Below are 19,018 nucleotides of genomic sequence, written 5' to 3' on the forward strand. Positions count from 1 at the left end.
ACCAAATAAACACACAGAGTGAGGACAGAATAGTTTTTCCAAATGCCCTACAAGTGAGAGTAGTGTGGATGACAAGTTCTGATTGGGACTTTGGGCTGAAATGTAGCCTAAACAGCCACACAGCTGCGCAGTGGGAGCACTGGCCCTTTAACAGTGCTGTGCTCCAGCCCTCTGCTCCTCTGATTTGAAACTGCTCTGTATTAAACCACCAATATCAGTTCTTTTAAAATTTAAGGTTTCTTTAGAGTTCTGTTTATAACAAGATATTATATACTCTAAATATATAAGATGTTATATACTCTAAAATAGTTCTAGGTAAAGAGAAACCCATTTCCAAGCATTGGGCCACACACCTACAATTCCAGCACTCAGGAGCCAGAGGTAGGAAGATTACCATGAATTCCCGACCAGGGTGCGCTACAAAGTTAATTCTAGTCCTGCCTGGCTACAGAGTAAGATTTTCTCAATAAGCCCCAAAATACAACAACTCATTTACAAATGAGAACTATACAGTTTAAACAATGCGGCAGTTCAATAATAAGTGATGTTGTTTACTTACTAAGACTGGTTAAAGAAAATGTTTAAAAGAACCACTGCTCTTTAGATAATGTTTTAAGAATATTTATTTAATTTAAAGGAAATGTGGAAATTAAGAAGAAACAATATGAGGGTTATTTTTGGAAACATGAAGTTTCATTTATCTCAACTTTATAAATTTTGTTAACTGCACTTAAATTAGCTGGAAGAAAAAGAAATATATAACTTCCCTAGCTAATTGATCTATAGTAACAAGTCTATTAGTTAGAGCCATGCAAGACTACTAGTTTGGATAGGACTTTTGAGAGTCAGGATTAGAAGCTGGATTATATCTATATATCTAACTTTCATACTTTAAATGAGTCCACCCTTCTAAAAATGGAGCATTTGTTTGACAACTTTGTGATAAAGAATAGTCACACAATAGAACGCTGGAAAACTTCGTTATGTATACTGGTTAATGCAACTATTACCTCGTCCATCTGTAGTCTCAGGTGGGTGTCTTTAAAGCCCCAATTATTCATTTAGATTACTTCCTTTTTAAATAATGTAGTGCATTAAGATACTTACTAACAATAGAGAGAGGTAGCAATAACTGCAAAAAAGGTAAGTTCAGGGGTTGGGGATTTAGCTCAGCGGTAGAGTACTTGCCTAGCAAGCGCAAGGCCCTGGTTCGGTCCCCAGCTCCGAAAAAAAGAAAAAAAAAAGGTAAGTTCAAAGTAGGAAGAAATAAAATAAGATACAAGAGGATATACCTGATGAAGATCAGAATCAAACAAGTTGCTTGGGAGATTTTAATTTCTTTTAATGAGTCTTCCGTTGAACTGATGTGTAAAGTTTTCTTACTCTAGTCTATATTGGAGTAAAGAACTAACAATTAGTCGCCATTTTATAGTTAAGGAAACAAAAGGAATCAATGAATTGCTCTGTAGCCTAAATAGCATTGCTAGAATAAGAACTGAGAGTAGTAACATAAAGCTTCCTCCTCCTGTTGACACTAGCTTGTAAGCTAGTAACGTTAACTAGTTATCAAATAGGAGACCAGTCTCGTTAGATATGAGGTATCTGATATTACTAATACTGTGATCATTTTGCCCATTCTTACTTGTTATTTGGCTTTCTATTATCAGTCTTATTACCCCATTGAATAATTTTAAAAACATAATTTACACATTAAATGTCTTCTAGAAAACTATTTATGGAATACTATGATCATGTAAGCATTCATTAATAATGAGAAAGGAAGGTCAAAAGGTCAAAGCCTGGGCTGCACAGTAGATTCAAGGCTATTCTGTTCTATATAAGATCCTGTCTCTAAAATACGTAAGCTTCAGAGTCTCCCAAAACTGTTGAAAATTGAGCAGATTTTGTTGTAAGTTACCTAATCTATCTTTTACTTTAAGGGGTTTATTTATGTCAATTTTGGGTGAGAGAGAACCAAGAGAGAGTAATGAAATATATGTCATGCAAAAAGAATGATAAACTATTTGTGGGGAGGAAAAGGGTGTGGGAAAGCTGGGGTCAAATAAGAATATATTTATATATGTATATGTATGTATACATATATGCACTTATTTCCTTACACATGTGAAAACATTACAATGAAAACTCAAGTTTTTTCAGCTAATTAAAAGTTATTTTAAAGTGTGTGTGTGTGTGTGTGTGTGTGTGTGTGTGTGTGTGTGTGTGCATGCGCGCGCGTGTTGGGGATTGAATGCTTAGATTTTTGGATGCCAAGCATCTGTTCTACCACTGACTTCCATTCTATCCCAAAAATGAGGTTCAAAAGGAAAACAAGACAATTTATGTGACTCTTTCACTGCGGTATATTTTGTAACATCAATAATTTTTAAATAGTTTGTAAATTATATCTTTCAATACTTCTGTGGCCCTCAGTATTCTTTTATCCCAAGAAAGATTTAAAAAGTAAAACATTTATTTACAAATCATGCCTTCTCAAGGAAGTTTGAAATGAAAAGGAAGCAAATATGAGTTTGTCTACCTTAATCTTCTCTAGATCTTTTCTGACATATAATGACTGAAATGTGACACAGATCCCAGAATTTAGCCATCATAATTCATGCAATGATTTTTGTATCTATGTATTAGACACCAAGTAGTACCAAGGGAGTCTTCCTTTCTACAGGGTACCTGTTGTCTTGGAAAGGCTCTTCAGCTCTTCTGTCTAATATGTTACTACATGCTGCTATGATGTCCTTAAAATATGGCTAGTCTGAGGAACAGAATTTTATAAATCCATGTGATATTCTCAAGGCTTTACCTTCTAAGCAGGGGAGTGATTAAATGGTTTCTAATGGTAAGAGAGTTGAAATGGAGGACATAAGTACCAGTCCATAATGGAAAGGAAGACACTGGGACAAGGCAGGGTGGTGAGGTGCCCCATCAGAGTAAGAGTAGTCCTGGAAAAACTGTTAAATGATACTTGATCTGAGACTAAATAATCAGAACATTTCTATGTGGAGAACTGGAAGCTGGGTGTGATGGCACCCAGCCCTTAGGAGACTAAATCATTAGTTTCCATGGTCAGCCTGGACTATGTGGCAAGAACCTATTTTGAGTGACTAATTAATTAAATAAAAAGACTAGGGTTATGGCTCAGTGTAGAGAACCTAGCCATGTATGCAGCCCTCTGATCTGTGGGGTCAGTTAGGAGAATACTACCTGAAGGAGGAGAAAATGTGCTAATGAGGGAGTAAGTGTAGAACAAGAAAGGGAGGGGGGAGGGAGGGAAGAACAAGGTGGGAGGGGGAGCAAAGAGGAGAAGAGGAGAGGGAAGGGAAGAGAAGGGAGGGAAAAGAGAGAAAAGCCTGTATGGCTGCTCCGTTCGGTACAGAGCAGAGGAGGCTACAGAAGGAGGTAAGTACTCCACCAGCAAATATAGGGAGAAGGGATATGGGGAAGCACTGAAGTCTTCTAAGCAAAATAGTGACGGCATCTTTCTGAAAATAAATTCAAAGGAGAAAGATGGAGGCAGAATCGCCAAGTGAGGTGCATTTGCCACGGTTGTTACTAGGGTGGCAGCAATTAGGAGAAAGTGAAAGAAAACTCGGTGTATGTAAGAGGTAAAAACCAACAAACCTGGTGACAGAATTAGGGTAATGGCATGATTGACTTCTAAGGACCCCATAGTTTATTGTACGGTTAAACTTCTTACAGTTGGATTCTGCTGACACTATTTACCTATATAACAGTGTTGCCTAGTTATCCATGTAAACATCATTTCATAGCATGTTTAATTGTTAATGTTTAATAATTAATAGAACACACCAACAAAAACCTACAAATGCTTGGATTAAAAGAAAACTTTTATTTCTGCCATATACTGCAAATAAGATTTATCATGCTAGACTTATGAGCTCATTATGTGATGTCTGCTTTTTGATCAATTATTCCAGGCTCTATCCTTAGGTGCAGTATGTGTGGTTTATTGAACAGAGGAAAACTGAGCAGAATTCCAGCATGCATGTTCGTACATGGTCCTTTCACATGGCTAGTTAATATATAGAAGGTGTTTGTGCCCAGTCCCTGGTGTCTTGGCATTACTTTTATTATGTCTGTCCTGCTCCTGGATGAAATGCCACAAAGCATTCTTTTTATAGCCTCAACCAGTTTCTTTCTTTTTTTAAAGAATGAACAATTACCATCATAAAATCTTCTTAGTGGGGAACTTTCCATAATGTGTTATCATTCCACAAATCTAATAATAGTGGAATATAAAGATCTTTTCAAAGAATTACTACAATATCTAAAAATGATTTTGAGGCCTATAGCTAACTCTGTAATGAGAAACACTAAAAGTCTGGAAGAGGAGAAATAAAGAAAAATCATCAGAGTCAGGGCTTCTAAACTGTTACATGTTGGAGACTATAAATCTGCCCAGCTAACAGTTGCAAATCATTGCACCTTTGCCATTGTCTAAACACAGCTAAAAGCCTGTTCTGTACTTCTGAGGATGCTAATGCTTAAAATTGGTCATTATCTAACTTTTATGACGTATACAGACATCTTTCTTCATAGCTCTATTCGCTTCAAAACTAATTCTGTGTTTTCTGTGCAATTTTACAGTGGTGTTATCAGGGAGATTGTGTTCCTTTTGGCACTTGGCCCCAGAGCATAGATGGGGGCTGGGGTTCCTGGTCCCTGTGGGGCGAGTGCAGCAGGACCTGTGGAGGAGGAGTCTCTTCATCCCTCAGACACTGTGACAGCCCAGCGTAAGTAGCTAAAGTAAGCCGAGCCAACAAAAAGACACAGTTGGAAATGATTCAAAGCTGTGGTTTCCCGTGGTATCTGTAAAGACATTTCCCTAGCAAGCCAAATGCTTGTCTTCAGAACAAGCAATGGGTCCAGGAAAGTGGAAGAGCTTTGTTAAACAGAGTTATTTTTATTCCTTTCCCCTTATTGTATAAGTAAAATTTAAAAAAAAGAATTCAAAAAGAAAGAAAAGAATAAGAAAACACCTAAACATTTAAAATAGAAAAGCACTGTCTGTCTAGATTAACTAGTAATAATGAGATCTTCTCCTCTGAAAAGCCACTGAATTATGGATGAATTCAGGCCTTTTCTTTTCTTTCTTTTCTTTTCTCTTTTCTTTTTTCTTTTCTTTTCTTTTCTTTTCTTTTTTTTTTTTGCTATTTACCATTAGTCCCAGTAAAAAGAAGGGTTTTCATATGTTACATAAAATTATTACTGTCACATTACTATTAAAAGGACCAATAAGAGGACTTCAGTGGTTGAAATGCCTTGGTTCCATCACAAATCACAGTGTCTAGTCCTGCCCATGTGTTAAAGTGGCTTGCATTCCCATGCTCCTGTTGGTCCCTCCAAAGCCACTTTCTCCAGGGCTGCTCCATGCAGGTCAGCCCACTCCTTTCCCCTGCTCTTCTCTCCTCCAGAGTCCCTGGAGGCAAGGCCAGCCTGTCAGTATTCTTTCACAGCTCTTATTTCTTCTCCCTCTTATCAATGGGCAGGTGAACAGTTTCTTTAGTTTGCTTTTTCCTATTTTGCCTAAGACTCCTTGGCTGCAACTGACCATCCATTGTGTCTAGAACTGATGCTGAGGACCTTTTCATTGACTAGTCTTTACTGAAGAATAATGTTATGACATCTCTACTCACCCCTATCTTGATAACGGATTGTCTTGTTTAATTTTTTTATTTGCTCTCATTTTAAGGGACTCTTGGCTTTCTTCAAATGCTTCATTTCTATTTTTTTAACCTAGAAATTGTTTTCTTTATACTACCTCTGAATTCCATCTTCCCACTTTCAAGCAGTTATTGCCCTCCTACTGAACAGAGATTCCTTTTATAGTTCATAAACTAATATGACTGCCACCACAACATCAATCTTGTTTTGGCCTCATAGTCCGTTTCTCCCACGTTGGTTCAAATTGATCAGTTCATTGGTCTTCAAAATATACTTCAAATCTACTGATACTTGATCCCTTCTTAAACAAGTCCAAGTCCAAATTCAGCATATACTGCTATAAACTAGTATCTGATAATGTGATTCCTTATGATAAATTAACAGACTCAGTGAATGTAAGCAAATGACCTGGGCCTCTTTCAAAAAGGAAGATGGTTTTTACTCAATAATAACACGTGCAAATGATGGCATACATTCTTCCCTACTTCTAAATACTTTAAAGGTTAATTTATGAAAGCAAGTATCTGGTATTGACTATTTTATTATATAGAAGTAATATAATACTATATAATGCAAAGCCATCTTATTTTTAATTTGATGTATTAAACTTTACGTTGAAATTAAATGAAAATGCATTTTTTAACCTCTGTCACAAAAGGCCTTTAATGGCCTCTCATTCAAGGTTCTTTTGCTCATTTGTCCAGTTGCAGTTGAATAAACTATAATGACTTCATAGGACAAGGGCAGCCACAGGTATAACAGGTTGGCCTGGACATAGTCCAGGAATGAATGTGCCACACAAATCACCACTTCACAGAGGATCACAGGCCTGAGGCCGCCCCAGCCACCCCCTTGACACCACACCCAGGTCACATATCAACTCTGACCGCTCAGAAGAGGAAAATGCATTTTTGTATTATTTAGTATGAAGTGGATCTATCCCAGGAAGTCATTAAGTGTTATCTCTTTGGTCCCCACATGAAAGAAAAGATTATAGTTTTATTGAATACAATTTAAGTGGTTTTTCATTTTAAATAAGTGTTTACAAGTCATTGTATTAAAGTAAGTACTGTACTATGATAATTAAATATACTAATTTAATTACATTTTTAAGAATATAAATCATAACTCTTAAGTCTTATGAATTATTTATATATGCTGCCTTAATTTCATGTTGAATAACCATACTTATTGTTAACAATTGTCATTATTTTAATAGTTGATAAAATGTCACATTTTATATCTTCTTAAAGTAAATATTGATGTTCTCATTAAGCAATATATGTAGTCTTTGTGTGAATACATGTATTACAATCACATGTTAAACAAATGTTATTTTCCAGACCTTCTGGAGGTGGAAAATATTGCCTTGGGGAAAGGAAACGCTACCGCTCTTGCAACACAGATGTAAGTAAACCAAAAGTTTGCTATGAATAATTAGCTTACTCTTCTTCCAGGCAGGGAAAGCTTTTACCTTTAGGCTATTTAATCAGAAATCGATATGTGCGAGGGTCACGTGAATTCCCTGCTAAGCTAGCCTCAGCACTGTCGTTCCATCAATGAGGAAGCTCGGGATGGAGGCTCCCCAGTGGGGAGATGCACGCCTGCCCTCAGTGCCCAGCTCACCACTCTGTGTGGCCTGGGGCCATAAGGGTCAGTCTTACCTTTATCTTCTTTTATGTTCCTCACAGTGGGAAGCCTTCAATTCCTGCATCATCCCTCATCTCTTGGCATTCAGTCCCTTAAGATTCCACATTATACCCTATAGTCTTCTGCCCTGAATCCTGCCCTGCCTCTGGCAACCATGAAAATCTTTCTGTGTCTTGGCAATTTATGATCCAATATCAGAAAGGTCCTTCACTCTCTGACTTTTCTGAATTTTTGTTATCTTTGCTGTGTTAATATCATCTCTGTTGCTGTGATGAAATATCCAGACAAAGAGACCTAGGGCAGAAAGGTATGATTTTAGTTTACAAATCCAGAAGGGATACAGCCCATGTTGGCAAGGAAAGCGTGACAGCAGAGCATGAGACCTGTCCATCAGATTTATACCGGCAATGAGGAAACAGACAGAACTGGAAGTGAGGTCACTTTGCGCAATCAAAGCTAGCCCCAGTGACATGCTTTCTCTAGCAACATCCTGTCTCTTAACACCCTGTAACATCAGCTGGAGACCAAGTGTTCGAACACAAGTCTATGGGAGGCATTTCATATTAAAAACAATATTTACCTTTTTGGGGTAATGGAAACCATCTCTCCTTCAAATCTACTGTTTCCTCTATAGTTTGCAATGAGAGCTTCTTATTTTTCCCCTTGGTCATTGTGGACTGGCTCTGGTAGAGAATTGACCATCCTTCATATGGTTGTTCCTTTGAGGTCTTTCTCCATCCAATGTAAAAACTGCTGTGTTTTATTTTATAATATTAGACTACTAACGTACTAAACTTCATTCACATTTTCTAGTCTATCCTGCGGAATTCATAAATGTGTAAATAATTGTTCCTATGTGTTCTCTTCTGCATTTTTCCATAAGCAAACATCTTTCTATCTAAAAACAAACAAAAATCCCTTTGCCTGATATTTCAACCACTTCTTTGTGCTAAACACTTAGCCATATAAACTGAGTTGAATTCACATCATTCAATGTTTCCTAAAGTTGTTCTTTCATGCTTTTGCCACTGTCATACTGTGACATGCTCTTCTCAAGTCACAGATGCCTTCAACACTTGCTAAACTCAATGGTTGGTTCTAATTTTCACCTTCCTGCTCATTCTAACTTTTTGCTTATTCTGTTAAATATTGCTTCTCCTTGTTCTCCTTTGCTGGTTTTGGTTCTTTTCTCTGAGTTCCTAGTGTTAGACTACTAAGGGCTTGGTCCTTGACTTTCTTTGTTCTACCAACACCCATCTTATTGCTGATTGAATCCAGCTTCATTGATTTTGAAAATGTTATATAACACTCAATTCCCAAAGCTGTATCTTCCGGTCCAGTTGTCCTCTCTGGCTACCAGGTCCATACCTTACTGCTTGACTAGACCTCTAGTGGAAACATGTAGAATTTAGCACATACGAATGTTATCTACAGAACTACTCCACACTGTTCTCTTGTCAGTGTTCTTAACCTCAGATGCCAGTTCCATCAGTGTGAGCCAAGATTCTAAGGGTTTTACACCCAGTCCTTCCTGTCTCACTGTACCCTTCTAATCCCGCAGGAAATTCTTTTGTATTTTGCCTTAAAAAGGATATCTCAGTCACTACTTATGCCACTTCTACTCTGGTCTGAGTTACCACTATTTCTAGTTATCTATTTGGTAGACTTATTTTTATTCTTTGAAGTGCTTGTTATCAAACCCAAGACCTCACCTTTAGTGATAGTGATTTGCTACCACTAAAACTATTCCCTCCAGTTCTCAATATGGGAGTCAAACTAAGTTCCTTACACCATGTTTCTTAAATCTGAAATTATTACAAAAGCTAGACAGATTTATGCAATCTGGCTTTCATTGTTTCTTTGAACTAATCTGTTAGCAGGTTCCTCATCATTCACGCAGATCCAACTAACGATCTGGATCTCCTTCTAGTCATGCTCTCTCTGTAGGGCTCTGCTTTGACCACTCCCATTGCCTGAATCCTTGAAGCTGTCCATCCCTTCTTTACTCAACAGTTTCCTTGTCGATTAGACTTTCCTGAATACTGTACTTAAACTGTAAACTTCTGCTCCTCTCTTTTTCTTCTCTTTTTAATACACCTGTTGATTGTATTTTATTCTGCTAAACTTAGATGCTAGAGTAATTACATGTATCTTTAGCCAGAAGACTTCTCAAGTTACTAGCACTATTCATGCACTTAAATCAAATGCCTACTCTATATTTCCAAGAATTCACTTAAACACAGGATTCACAAAAGAATAATAACAATCTTTTGATGCAAGTCATAGGTTATAAATGTATGTAGAATTGGCACATAGCTAATTGGGAATTTAAGGATTCATTTTATAGAAATGAATTTTAATAAATTGTATTAAAGCAGAATGAAGTGTAAAGCCAGTTTGCTAATAGTCTGGTGTCTGTTTGGAGGCATTTAGAAGCCAGTGAAAAATATATATTTGGCTTTAGATATGAACAGGTTGAAAAAAGACAAGCGTACAGCATACCAGGGATTGCCTCAGAGGCTCCAAGGGAAGTGGAGTGCATGGAGGGCCATGTGGAAGAAAAGTAGAAACTGACTTTTAAAAAGCCGTGAAAGTAAAACCAAAACCAAAGTCAAAACAAAACAAGACTAGTGTAATATGAAACTAGAGTGGGTTGGGTAGGAGTTGAGATCAGAAAGAAATAGTTTTGAATTTATGGTATAACAAGTGAGCAGACTCCAGGAGATGATGATGGGATGTGTGCCCAGAGTTGAGTGGAGATGAAGCAATTGAAAGAACTCCACAGCTATCAGACTGATTGATGACTCTCCCTGTGAATGTTAAAGAGACTCAGGATGGCATCAGAACTTGGTGTCTAGGGTGAGACTGTCTCATCCTCATATGCCCAAATCTCCCTCCAGGTGAAAAAGTGACCCTCATTCATTTAGCCTCAAACTCATTTAGATTAATGGCACCAATGCCAGAAGAGATTTTATACCAGCCAGAAAGGATCATATTATCAAGTATCATACTATTCGGGAAGAGGGAGAAACGCAAATCCATTTTCTACTTCACATCACCTTCCACTATGATATAATTGAAGAAATTAACATACAGGAATATTGGCATTATTCAATATATGTGCATATTAGACAGTGAACACGAGAAAAACGACAAACATCACTGCCTATAGCAGGTCTGCATTAGAAGCTCAAATTGTACAGTGTAGTACTGGTATGGGAGAATTTCTGCTATTAATTTTTGCCTTTTATTTCAACTTTTAGTGAACTATAAGGAGATAGTGTTAACATAACTGAACCATGATGCATATATGATTAATTGTTTCTTCATTAATATTGACTTTATTAATTCAAAACTTGAAGTAACTCAGGTACCTTTCTAAAATTTCTTTTTCGTGTATTAAATTTAGAAGAACTGTGATGAGGATGAACTATTGTTGTAATCTGTTCTCTTGTAGCCCTGTTTTTGTGGAACAAAATGGGTCATAAGTGATTGCATTAATTTGGGCCACTAACAAGTACAACAAGTGAACTTTCGCAGAAAACAGTACTACACCATACTATCCCTTTTCTCTTCTCGTGTGCTCTGATCAGATAGATTAGCCTCCTGACATGTTAGCTCAGTAACCTTGACTCTTCCGTGTTAACTCATTTCATCTTTTTCATCATTTCTTCATTTAGAATTTTTCATATTTTTAAAAAATGAACTGTTTGAATTATAGGTCTCCAACCCAGTTTTTTAAACTTTTTTATTTTTATTACTTTTAGTTTTTATGGTCTAGTTGTTCCCCCTCTGCTGGTCTGCCCTCCCATAGTTCTTTATCCCATTCCTTCTCCCCCTGTCTCCCAGAGGTTTGGCTAGTAAAACTAAGGGCTCATTGACTCAGGTAACAGCTCCATTGTGTGAGAGAGAGATAAGTGACTGATCTCTGACAATTTTTATTAATGTTTAAAGGTAGGCAATGATGACTCTCCATCAGTTCATTGTCAGAAGTAAAGATATGTGTTCTGAGTTTAATCCTCTGACAAAAAGTTTACTCAAAAGTTGCTCAAAAAATTGGACTTGTTTATTGGAATATCCTATTGGGCATCTGAACTCTTGAATACTAAACAGATTTGTTTCATGAGCAATTTTCTTATTCCTCTTTCTTAAAGCTATTATGTAGAATGTGAAATTCCATATATATATATGTTATATATATGTATACAATACTATTTAACTTGCATGATTTAAGTTGATATATATATATTACTATTTAACTTGCATGATTTAAGTCGATGATGTAAATACCTTACTAGACAACTTAATGTTTAGAAAGAGTAAAATTTGATTAAACTATATTAAGTCAATGAACCAATTTTTAAATTTATTTCTTTCATGTTTGACATTATAATATTATATAATCTCTCCTTTCCTCCAAACCCTCCCATATATCCTTTCTTGCTCTTATTTAAATTTCTGTTTTTATTAATTGTTGTTGCATATATATGTACATATATATGAATACACTTCCTAAAAATAACCTGTTCAGTCCATATAATGTTATTTTCACACACACACACACACACACACACACAATAATTTTAGGAATGATCATTTGGTGTTAATAACCAATTGGTATTCACTATTTCTTCTACTCTCAGCATTCCTTAGTTGCATATAGTTCTTTTTGTAGGGCTGATGCTTTGTGGACTTTCCTCCATCTGTTTTGACATGTCTGTTGTTGTCCTTGTTTAACTCATGGTTAAGCAGTCATATTAATGATACTTTATGGATGTAGCTTCTGACATTTAAAAGGAGGAACTGTTACACAGGAAACTCCCTGATCTTCTGACTCTTATAATCTTTCAATGTTCCCTGAAGCTTTGGTGTGCGAATTATTTTGTAGATATGTTCATTGAAACTAGATTTCAAAACTATGCATATTGATTGGTTGTGTTTTCTGCAATGCACATCAGTCGTGGCATCCATATTTTGGTGGTAACCAATAGATCTCTCATTGGACTTAATACTCAACAAGAAGAAAGCCATGCCTAGTACTGGAAGTCTAGCCAACTACTTAGGGCACATGAAGCCATGGGTCTTGGATAAGAACCTACAATTTGCACTTTACTCAACCAGTGTAATAACTAATGCACTCTACATATTGATCCTATACCACAGATAAGGTCGTATTCACCCCTTACCAAGAAACCTCTTTGCAACAGATAAACCAAATTTCATATAAAGGCTAAATAAAAGATATTAGGGACCATGAAAAAGATTTGTTTACATATCTAGAATTTCCTTTGTCTTCTTAGTCTTTGTTATTTGTGATTTACTATTATAGAAGATTGGATTGAAACTCCTGGAGACGTGCCTAAACTCCTGGAGTAGAAAGTTACATCTGTCTTGTTTCTTAACTATCTTTCTCGTCTCTTTATACACTCAACGTACAATAATGGTCTGTTGTAAAGGGTCTTTTAAGGTCTTCTGTAATCTGTCCTAAAATTTAGGTATAAATTGTGTAGTGTAATTGGTTGTATTCTCAGTCAGATTTATATGTTCTTATTCAGCTTTCTTTTCTCAGTTCTTTGCTGAAATCTTAAATAGTATTGTTGTCTTTGTTGTGCAGATTGGAAAATTATAGCATATATTTAAAGCTAGAATTGTGATGGAAAAAAAGTGTTCACTTGGGAATAAAATTGACCTGAGTCTGAATCCTGACTCCAACTCTACATCTGTGTGACATTGGCAAACTACCTAACCTCACTGAACTTCTATCAACTTCTAAACAGGATATATCTAAATAGGATATAACTATACCAAACTTCTGAGGTTTTTTTGTGTGTCCTGATAATGAAAAATTGTAACATTGTAACATAGATAAAGTATCTTAGAGCTGTTTCTAGTACCAAATAACAAATATGGCTATTATCACATCTATTACTTGTAGGTTTTAATGCAGTTTCCTGTGTTAACTAAATCTTAGGAGTGGGCTAGCACTGTGAAAGTGATCCAGGAAAGCGCAGAGCTGCTTATTGGTGATCTGGTTCTATTACAACAGACGGAAGCTTAGGAGTGAGTGTCGCAGAGCAGCCTTCTCTGAAAGACTTTGGTCACTTTGACACTGTCTTATTTCCAGTCTAACACTGGTCTGCAGCAGAACCAGAGAGCTGAGAACATTCTGAAACTACAGAACTTGTCCCCAGGGAGAGAAAAGCAGGAGTAAGCCATCTACTGGTTATCAGTGCTACACTGTGTCTCAGATTCCAACTAAGAAACAGACACGGACCAACTATTTGTTCTTAGAAATATGTCCAATCACACTCATGTACAATGTGTCTCTACATGAGAATATCAGTGTGTCTCCTAGGTGAATCTGAATTTCTGGTGTACTCAGAAGTAGGAATTAACTTTTAAAATACAGAATAGAACTTGATGTATTTTTGTTCTTATAAGAAGCTTAAGCATCACAAAACATAATAAGCATTTTATTATGTTTAGGGAATTTTTCTGCTACAAATAGAACTTGAAATTCAGGGTATGTACTGTAGAAATAATTTTAGTTTGAAAAGCTTGCATATAAGGTATCAAACTCTTCAGTACTCATATGACAGAAAGAGATCAGACTCCTGCAAATTGTTCTCTAACCTCCCCTTGTGAGGTAGACACACACACACACACACACACACACACACACACACACACACACACACACACACACAGAGGAGCGGGGAGGAGAGAGAAAGAGGAGAGAGAGGCGCGGAGGCAGAGGCAGAGAGAGGCAGAGATGCAGAGATCCAGTGACATATGTGACACACTTTCTCCAACAGAGGCCACACGTCCTAATCCTCTCCAAACAGTCCTCCAACTGAGCATTCCAAATATTAGTCTGTGGTGGACATTCTCATTCAAATAACCACATTCACTGTATGTATTGACCACTACATTTAATTTTGGGAATGTGTAGGTGTAGATAACTTTAATTCAACTGGTATACAATGTGATAGCTGGGCTCTTGGGGTTCTTGTGTGGACTTGGGGTGAGAAGTCCAGAAGTGAGGCCTCTATGAGCCCATATTGTATCTTTATGTACTATTGACAAAGATGCCGGTCAGGTTAGACAATCAAATGTGCCCATGCTTCACATTAACTTGCCAAATGCATGACTTGCCAAGTAGACTAGCATTTGGGTTCCAAGTACCTTCAGATAAAATGGGGTACACCCTCTAAGAGTATGTTGCTGTCCTGAAGAAGGACGTCTCTGAAAGTGTCGACAGCTGGTCAGGTGTAGTAAACAGGAAGCATGTGTGCATTTGGCATACACACAGAAAGGAGGAAAACATGGGGAAGAAGTAGCACAGGAGAGTGGACCAGCTTTCCTGCACTCTCTGGTGATGGAGAACCTTATGCCATCTAGTCGGCCAGTTTCCTTCATGGTATGAAGAGGAAAGAGGAAGAGAAAGGGTTTCGCTTTCAGCCCTTCCACACTCAATGTCCAGGGAGACATATACGTGGAATGAGGTTTTTAAGATAGGATATGGAGGTGTATTTACAAATGAAGGGAAGACATAAAAGCGATTTGTAATTTCCCAAGATCACCCTGTCCTTTGAGTCTTGGAATAGAAACGCCACTTCCAAGTTGGCCAGCCGACACCGAAGCCTGTCTCTGTAACAGTTTCTCCTCAGTGGATTAGTCTTCTTTCTAAAATGATCTACCAATAAAATGTTAAATTTAGGCAAAATTAATTAAATACTTATCTATGTGAGTAGTTGAAAGTACAATATATTTTATTGAATGTATTGATGTCTAAAGACCTGGAGAAATAGTGATAAACATGGCTTTGGGGTTGTTTTTGTGTTTTAATTTGAAAATACAAATCCAGGAGACTGAGGCTTGTGGACCTGCTCTTGGGGTCATAGAGCCCTAGTTGTTGGTTTCAGGAGAGCATATTTGATTACTTTACCTTTGTTTTCTGTACTGGCTTGAGGCCAGTGCTGACATTGTCATCCTTAAGTCACCTAAAAAGCATACTATGTGTTAAACCCTCCATTTTTTTAATTAAACAAAGATAGATTTTTACAATTTTTTTCTTTCAAAAATTACTTTCCTTTGATCACTTTCCAAACAGTCAACATGATTCCTGCTTAGCATATAGTTACTCATCACATACTCAGAGCATTCCCTGGTGAGAACATTGAAATCAGAACAAAGCATGCACACTAGGAACAAAGACATGCAAACTGCTCCACCCAGACCCTCATAACCCACTCACCCTCTGGAATCTTCTGTGAACACATCGATACAATTCTGCTGTGGCGCCTTTATTCCTGCAGTCCTCTCAGTTTCTTTTAAATTTTTTCGGAGCTTCAAACAACTTACCTGCCACTTCACCTGACCCTTGTCCTCTGCTTCGTTGGTTCTCTTATACCAAACTAGGGTATATTTCACGAAAGCAAAGATTTGAGGTTTTACTTTTTTCCCTGTAGTCCCAAAGCCTAGATTATAACTGACACATATTGAGCAACTCACAAATACTTGTTAAATGAATTTAGGCTGCTTCTTTGCGCCTTGTTTTAAGAAGACTCTTGACTAACTAAGATGCCCATGTGAGAAACTTCTCAAGGCCGTTTTGTCCAGGGAGATTTGTTCAGTATAGATTTAGAAGAAAGAAAGAAAAGGAGAAAAAAAGAAATAAAAGAAAGAAAGAAAGAAAGAAAGAAAGAATAAAAGTCACTTGGTTGTAGGAAGGAAGTTGCTAATGATTGTACCTCTCTGAAAGTGTTTATTCTTCTGCAAATGTTTCTACAAATTTGGTGACCATTTTGGGGATAATTATACATAAAGTCAAAGCATCTTGTTCAAACTGTATTATATCCTTTCTCACACCAATTTTTGAAAGGTATGGTTCTGCGTTGGCTCAAAAACTAATAATAAAGTTTGAATATTACCCACCAGGTATGTCTATCCTATTAATGCCTAAGACAGGGGTGCCACGCTGTGCTGCCTCAATCACATTTGACTCTCTGTCTGTGTCTCTGTCTCTCTGTCTCTCCGTCTCTCCCCCCCCTGTAAACATTTGTGCTGGAGCACTGACATGAGCATTTACTTACATATTAAATAAGTCTTATATTATTATTGCATCATTTGGAATGAAGCAGGGGAATGCCCCCGTTCAGATGAAGGACGTATCTGGAATTTATTTTTACAAATCAACGTTTCTGTACTCCCAGTTTGTGTTATTATAAAATATTACTAAATGATTATGCATACTTCATGAGAATGCTGTAAGAGAATAAGTAACCAACACACCTAAAGGTCTCTGAAGTCTGTCACAGAGTACTCAGGACTGGTTAAATGACAGTTTACACCGATGATTTTATGGTAGCTGACCTGACTTAGGAAAGGCACTCAGAAGAAAGGAATAAGTCACAAACTTCATGTCATGACATCCAGGTGCTTCATTAAAGGCAATATCCTTTGTGACTGTCTGCTCTTCTTCTGTGTGAAAGCGTCCTTAGGAGACACTGGAAAGCAGTCTATCTAATTTTGCATTCAGGGAATGCCTTACTGCGTCACCTCGAGCTTTGCCTGTGCTGATGCTGGATAAGAACTGTGGTGTCTCCTTGTCTCTCTGTACGGTTCCTCTCTGCATAGGTTGGTCTTTCCCACCCTCAGAACACAGAATCTCCTCCTTCCTGCCTGAATAGCTTTGCTTGGCTTCCCTCTTACTAGTCCACACACAGTCCTAAGACTCTGCCCATGCCCGTCATCTTTCTTAAGTGTCTCAATTCCAATACTTTGGGACATACTCAAAGTTTTCTTTCAAAGTCAGTATTTCCCTAACTTATCAAATGGCACGTCTGTCTTTCACAGTGCAGCACCTATAGAGAAGTTGTCAGACACCAATGTTCACTACTTATGTATCTTGGAGAGTTCTGTACATTCTCCACTTCAATCTTGTCTTTTCAACAAGATTAAAAACTGTACTTGAATAAACTGAAGTGGTTGATATTTTTATGTGAAAACGTGTATCTACAGTTTAATATATATATATGTATATATAAAATTGGTATTTGCTTTAAAACCACTGACAACAACTTTAGCTTTCACAAAGGTCTTTGAAAATAGCTTAGAAAGGGATCAGGGAGATGGTCCATTGGTTATGTATTATTTTTTGAGAGGTCCCAAATACAATTCCCAGAAGCCATGTTGGGTGAATTACACCTGTAACTTTAGCTCCCCTCTGGTATTCATGTGCATATTCTCTTGTCCCCCTAAACACATCAGCATAATTAAAAATAAAATTAATCTTTAAAAAGTGGGAAAATGACTTGGAAAAACAAACATTCTTTATTATGTCCAGCTATAGTTTTGGACATATATAACCTACTATGAATATGCCTCCACAAAACATAACCATTTAAAACATTGGGAGGGCTTTTGCACATTTTGTTTGATGGTATGGTTCTTCACCATGAACTTTGTAGATGACAATGGCATGTCAAATGTCAATATTCCAAAGATCCAAATATTAGCTGACTATGAAAAGAAGGCCTTGCAAGCAGAGCAGGACACTGCAGAGCTCACAATAGCGACGTTTCATCCTTGTTAAAAGATGGAAAGGAGTAAGACTATGGAAAGAAGCCTTAAGTCTGGAGTTGGTCGTATAGTATTTCACTACACTGAGTATATTTCAAGATTTAAAGCTCTTAACATAATCTGTGTTACTATTTTTAAATCTGAGGCTTTAGAGTAAATATGCTAAACTTTTGAGCCGTAGTCTATAATAAATGACAGCCATGTAACTATCTGCATACCATGATCTATTATTGTCACACGTTTATGTTCGTTATTTACTATTTACTATTGTTAAGCTACTGCCTACTATCACTACTGTGCAAAGCACTGTGCAAAGCAAAAGTGGCTGTCCAAGTTCTGAGAAAGTCTGAGGTTGTCTATGAGGATGCTTGTAACTCCCTCGTCATTTCTTCTAAGCTAAGTATTTCCAGGCCTGGGACTGTATATCAGAGCCACACTGTTCTCTTCTAGCATGGATGGTGTGTCCGGATTGGATCTCTAATGCTACCCTTCTCTTGCTTTGCTCTTTCATGAAATATGTTGTTCTGTATTTAAGGGGAAGGTTTTCTTGGTGTTTCAAAAATTTAGTTTTCTTTTAATACCATAGAATTTTAAAAGATGAATCAAATTGTCCTACTGCTAAAACATTCCATGAGATATACTTTCAATCTTTATGTAGTTATATCAGCAATAGAGCTGAGTAAAGGGTGACTGTGGGATTTATAATTTAGACCTAGCTACATTGGCAAGACTTTTCTCTTTAAAAATTTTCAGGTAGAAGAAACATTTCAAACTTTTATAACCAGTTGTTTCCTTACCATTTTCTTTACCCCCGAAAAATATGTACACATTTGGTACCAATTTAACATTTCATTTTCTGTGAGTTTAAAAGATGAAATCTGCATTTTAGTAAGTCCAAACCTCTTTAATTTGAATGTGCTTGAAGTTGAATCCTAGCATTTTTCCCAGATCAACTTGTGGTTTTCTCTAGGATGCATTTGTGGTGGTCAGGGTACAAATCATAATTTATAAGCTGACCGTTGTCTTGATATTCGGTATCTCCATGCCTTAAAATAAACTCTACAAACCACTATGGCACCTGCAC

The 19,018-nt window shown here is 37.1% G+C and overlaps 1 protein-coding gene across 17 annotated transcripts in view; it reads left to right on the top strand.

The window, feature by feature from the left end:
• The window catches only part of Adamts6 (ADAM metallopeptidase with thrombospondin type 1 motif, 6), a 219,777-nt gene that overhangs the window by 127,641 nt on the left and 73,118 nt on the right, over positions 1–19,018 (top strand). For 16 of the 17 annotated variants that reach the window (XR_015665162.1, XM_087625925.1, XM_087625915.1 and 13 more), the window contains 2 exon segments: positions 4,624–4,769; positions 7,044–7,107. Coding sequence is in view for 15 of the 17 variants with exons in the window: in XM_087625925.1 (XP_087482051.1) it covers positions 4,624–4,769; positions 7,044–7,107 (210 nt within the window). In the remaining 2 variants the exon portion in view is untranslated. 17 annotated transcript variants of the gene reach the window in all.

This window comes from Rattus norvegicus, chromosome 2 (genome assembly GCF_021556685.1).
Source record: "Rattus norvegicus strain SHRSP/BbbUtx chromosome 2, alternate assembly SHRSP_T2T, whole genome shotgun sequence".
In the NCBI taxonomy this organism is placed as follows: domain Eukaryota; kingdom Metazoa; phylum Chordata; class Mammalia; order Rodentia; family Muridae; genus Rattus; species Rattus norvegicus.